Source organism: Dysidea avara, chromosome 8 (assembly GCF_963678975.1).
Source record: "Dysidea avara chromosome 8, odDysAvar1.4, whole genome shotgun sequence".
NCBI lineage: Eukaryota > Metazoa > Porifera > Demospongiae > Dictyoceratida > Dysideidae > Dysidea > Dysidea avara.
In genome coordinates, this window is record NC_089279.1 from 20741265 (window position 1) to 20746659 (window position 5395).

A 5395-nucleotide genomic window follows, 5' to 3' on the forward strand; every position below is an offset into this window, starting at 1 on the left:
AAAAGGTCCTGAAACTGTTAAAAAAAGGTTATTAAACAAAAGGTGCTACCAAAAAGTCCAGAAAGTGTAAAAAATAATAATTAAACAAAAAGGTGCTACAAAAAGGTCCTGAAACTGTTAAAAAAGGTTATTAAACAAAAAGGTGCTACCAAAAGGTCCTGAAACTGTTAATAAAAGGTAATTAAACAAAAAGGTGCTACCATAAACTCCAGAGAGCGTAAAAATAATAATAATTAAACAAAAAGGTGCTACCAAAAAGTCGAGAGAGTGTAAAAAATTATAATAATTAAACAAAAGGTGCTACCAAAAGGTCCTGAAACAGTTAATAATAGGTAATTAAACATAAAGGTGCTACCAAAAAGTCCAGAGTGTAAAAAATAATAATAATTAAACAAAAGGTGCTAGCAAAAAGTCAAGGGAGTGCAAAAAATAATAATTAAACAAAAGGTGCTACCAAAAGGTCCTGAAACTGTTAATAATAGGTAATTAAACATAAAGGTGCTACCAAAAAGTCCAGAGTGTAAAAAATAATAATAATTAAACAAAAGATGCTAGCAAAAAGTCCAGAGAGTGTAAAAAATATTTAAACAAAATCGTGCTACCAAAAGGTCCTGAAACTGTTAATAAAAGGTAATTAAACAAAAGGTGCTACCAAAAAGTCCAGAGAGTGTAAAAAATAATAATTAAACAAAAAGGTGCTACAGAAAGGTCCTGAAACTGTTAAAAAATGGTTATTAAACAAAAAGGTGCTACCAAAAGGTGCTGTTACTGTTAATAAAGGGTAGTTAAACAAAAAGGTGCTACCATAAACTCCAGAGTGTAAAAAATAATAATAATTAAATAAAAGTTGCTACTGTAATAAGGCTCAATAATATTATACCTATGTAACACTGACATATACTAACTCAGGATATTTATAACTGACATGAACTGTAGCCAATCATATCACTTTATTGTACGCATGCGTGTATATTCGTTGGTTACCACTTAGACACGAAATAAAGTTGGTTGTGCCGTTATTGCTCTGTTGACAAGTGCCGTTAATAGCAGCCCACGCTGCAACATTGGAGGTCCTACCGAGCCCTGAGCTAATTTTAACGTGGTAACTCAAAGAAAGTCTAATTTGCGAGCTAATTTGGCTATGGCCGAGGGAGGCAACTACTCCGAACCGCACTCAGGAGCTGCGGAAATAGTGGAGGACGTTGGAACCATGTTTCCGACAGGGAAAACTTATCCCTTGAACTCTAAGAGGATAGTTGCTGACCAAATATTTGAATTAGCTACACTACTGGACTTACCGAGTGGAGCTTCGGTGACAGAAACCCGCCAACTAATTGAAGGAAGACTGTTAGAGTTGGGACACGAGCCCAGGAACGTGCAAGTCATTGTTCAGCTGGACGACGAAGGCAAGAATGGCAGCAGAATATTTTTAGTTGACGAGTCCGGAGTTATCCGAGAATCTGGAAAGTCAGGTTCCCGCCCACTTTCACCAGTAAGCGTTATTTCTTCTTGCCATGAATCATTCATTGATAATAATGTATTTTCATGTTCCACACACCACACTCTGTCTCCAGTTAATAATGGAGACGACGCGCTCGAGTTACGCAGTGCACTGCGCGAAGCGCGTCGAACCAATGAACAACTCGAAGAGAAACTTTGCCAACAGTCCACGCTTATAGACAAGTTAGTTGAACAACTGGACCAAGTTAAAGAAACTAACGAAAGAATACAATTAAAACTTTCTGAATTACAAGCGCCTAATTCTCAAGTGAGGAATTTAGAAGACGCGCTTAAGGCGGAGTCAAGTAAGTCGAAGCGTCTGTGGATACAGAAGTGCGAACAGTTACTCGCCCATGAATCAGAAGTGGTAGAGAAGGAGTTGGAAATCGCTCGACTGCGTTCCGTGGTAGAAGAACTTACCTGTGGAGATAAGAGGCACGAGGAAAGGGGACCTACTGATGAGAGAGTGAGTGGCCACGACCACTGCCCCAGTAGAACTTCCACTGCGCAATCGAATACCCAATTACATGATGTCAATAGAGGGCGACGTGGCAAGGCACCGCCCATCGAGTACTTCACTGGGGAAAACCCCGAGGTAACTTTAGATGAATGGCTACCCTCCTTACAGCGAGCGTCGAATTGGAATGGATGGACTTCAGAAGAAACTTTAATTCAGTTGGCAGGGCATCTCAAGGGTCAAGCTCTTCAAGAGTGGAATTTGCTAGAGGACAGTGACAAAGTAGGCTGGAAAGAGGCAGCAAAGGTCCTACAGAGCAGACTAGAACATGGAAATCGTACCATGGCAGCCCAAGAGTTTCGGCACTTGCGTCAAGGCACAACAGAAACTGTCAGTGAGTTTATAAGACGGCTGGAACGTACTTTTCGTATTGCACATGGCAAGGGAATGATGGCAACAGAAAGTAGGGAAGCACTGCTACATGGTCAAATGCAGGAAGGCTTGCTACTTAAGTTAATGGAGAGCCCAGCAGTATCCGGAGCCCTAGACTACAAGAGTCTATGTCTTGCAGCCAAGAATGAAGAGAAACGGCTAGCTGAACTAAGCAGAAGGTATCAATACCAGAGAGGGGACAATACTTACCTTAGTTCACAACAGAAGAAAGGTATTCAGAATGAGAGAGCTTCACATAGGCAAATCTATGACAAGAAGCAGACTCAGCAAGCAGGTACACAGAAGAGTAAAGGAGTACAGCAAACTCATGACTACTCTCCTAAGTGTTATAATTGTGGTAAAGTCGGTCACCTTGCCAAGAACTGCAAGGCACCGAAGTCAGAGAGTAGTGGACAGTCTGGCCGGAAGAATTCTGATTCTAACAAGAATTCACATTTGTGGCAGGTTGGTGCACATGAACCAACTACTACTACTTCCCAGGTAGAAGTTACTGACTTACTTGAATCAGACTCTTCTAGTGACTCAGACAGTGTAAATGCAATACATGTTGGTACAGGTCCACGGTGTGTCAAGGTAACAATACAAGGTGTACCCATGTATGGTGTAGTTGACACTGGAGCAGACATTACTATAATCGGTGGCAGATTATTCAAGTTAGTGGCTACAAAGGCCAGACTTAAGAAGAGGAACTTTCACAAGCCTGACACAGTTCCACGTAACTATGATGGCAAAGTTTTTACTCTTGATGGTAAGATGGATCTGAAAATTTCATTTCAGGGCAAGGACATGACTACTCCAGTATACATTAAGATGGATGCCAAAGACCAGTTGTTACTCTCCGAAGTTGTATGCCGGCAACTCGGCATTGTTCAATATCATCCCAATGTGGAAGTGTGGAGAGGAGGTCATAAGGCACAGAGCACAGACCGTCAATCGTCAGTAGTTGTTCCAATGGTAAGAGTCAAACTTGTCCAAGTTACTCGATGTCTTCCGCAGCAGACAGCTTTGGCTAGGGTACAGGTAGAGAATGTACTGAGTGACCAACCTGTGTTACTAGAGACTAGTAAGAGTTTCAGTACTGAGACTGGACTGGAATTAGACTCTGCTGTGATTGTACCAGATGAGATTGTACCAAACAAAAAGGTAATTAAACAAAAGGTGCTACCAAAGGTGCTACCTGTGATTGTACCAAACAAAAAGGTGCTACCATAAACTCCAGAGTGTAAAAAATAATAATTAAACAAAAAGGTGCTACAAAAAGGTCCTGAAACTGTTAAAAAAAAGGTAATTAAACAAAAGGTGCTACCAAAAGGTCCTGAAACTGTTAATAAAAGGTAATTAAACAAAAAGGTGCTACCATAAACTCCAGAGAGTGTAAAAAATAATAATTAAACAAAAAGGTGCTACAAAAAGTTCCTGAAACTGTTAAAAAACGGTAATTAAACAAAAAGGTGCTACCAAAAGGCCCTGAAACTGTTAATAAAAGGTAATTAAACAAAAAGGTGCTACCAAAATGTCCAGAGAGTGTATAAAATAACATTAATTAAAGAAAAGGTTCTAGCAAAAAGTCCAGAGTGTAAAAATAATAATTAAACAAAAACGTGCTACCAAAAGGTCCTGAAACTGTTAATAAAAGGTAATTAAGCAAAAGATGCTACCAAAAAGTCCAGAGAGTGTAAAAAATAATAATTAAACAAAAAGGTGCTACAAAAAGGCCCTGAAACTGTTAATAAAAGGTAATTAAACCAAAGGTGCTACCAAAAAGTCCAGAGTGTTAAAAATAATAATTAAACAAAAAGGTGCTACAAAATGGTCCTGAAACTGGTAAAAAAGGTAATTAAACAAAAAGGTGCTACCAAAAGGTCCTGAAACTGTTAATAAAAGGTAATTAAACAAAAAGGTGCTACCATCAACTCCAGAGAGTGTAAAAAATAATAAACAAAAGGTGCTACCAAAAAGTCGAGAGAGTGTTAAAAATAATAATAATTAAACAAAAGGTGCTACCAAAAGGTCCTGAAACTGTTAATAATACAAAAAGGTGCTACCAAACAGTGTAAAAAATAATTAAACAAAAGGTGCTACCAAAAAGTCAAGTAAATGTAAAGTAAAAAGTAAATGTCACTAATGGGTGCCATTTCACATTGGGAAGTTGGCCCAATCCTGATTGCCCCCCAACTACACACGGACTTGGTCATAGATACAGGGGACAGCCAGTGGAGCACCACATGGCCCACACGCGGACTTGGTCATCGGCTTTGCTAGTGACTTGGCCTAGCTAACCTACCAGAAGAAAGCTGTTAGGATAAGGGAGGAAACTGGCTGCTCCTAGTCCGGGGATCGAACCCCTGATGCCAGCACCACCCGCAGGGTTTCCCAAGCGGTCTCCTTCAACCACTCTGGTCCATCAGCTAGGCACTGATGGAGTAGTATTTTATGTGCTATTTAAATACATAAAATTGAAGTTAAAAAAAAAATTTTTTTTGAATGTTCCCCACAGTGGATCTGTACCATGGACCTCCAGGTGAGCAGCCCAATGCAGTAACCATTGAACAATTAGGACCACAATTGTAATGCACAACAATTAGTATATTTCTATCCTACGTGCTCTGTACATGTGTATTATATTAAAGACTCAGACATTAATTTTGCATTGTACTAAAGGGATAAATAAATAATTTTTGTTTAATGCTAAACAATAATAATTATTAGTGTGAAGTATCAACAAGTTAAGAACAGTTATTAATATATATACCTTTGCGGAGTGAGTGTACTTATCGCAGGCTGATGCTTGTGCTATTACTGTATACTCTGCATGGTACTACTCTATGCGAAGACAATTTATTGCAAACACTTCTCGCTGCTGAACAAATTATAACTACTTGTATGGATTATTAACATTTCAAGGATAGTCACGAAGGACTAAAGTAGTGGATTGGAAATGAGCAATGGTGCCATGGAACAGTAGAACACTAGCTTGCTGTATCA

At 39.2% G+C, this 5395-nt stretch overlaps 1 protein-coding gene across 1 annotated transcript; it reads left to right on the top strand.

Annotated features, from left to right (window-relative positions):
• Nucleotides 1–1141: 1141 nt before the first annotated feature.
• On the top strand, nucleotides 1142–4986 carry LOC136264843 (myosin-13-like). The gene is made up of 2 exons (XM_066059604.1): nucleotides 1142–3553; nucleotides 4908–4986. Exons 1-2 carry the CDS (start codon nucleotides 1142–1144, stop codon nucleotides 4950–4952), a joined length of 2457 nt encoding a protein of 818 aa, XP_065915676.1. The 3' UTR covers nucleotides 4953–4986.
• The last annotated feature ends 409 nt before the right edge of the window (nucleotides 4987–5395 follow it).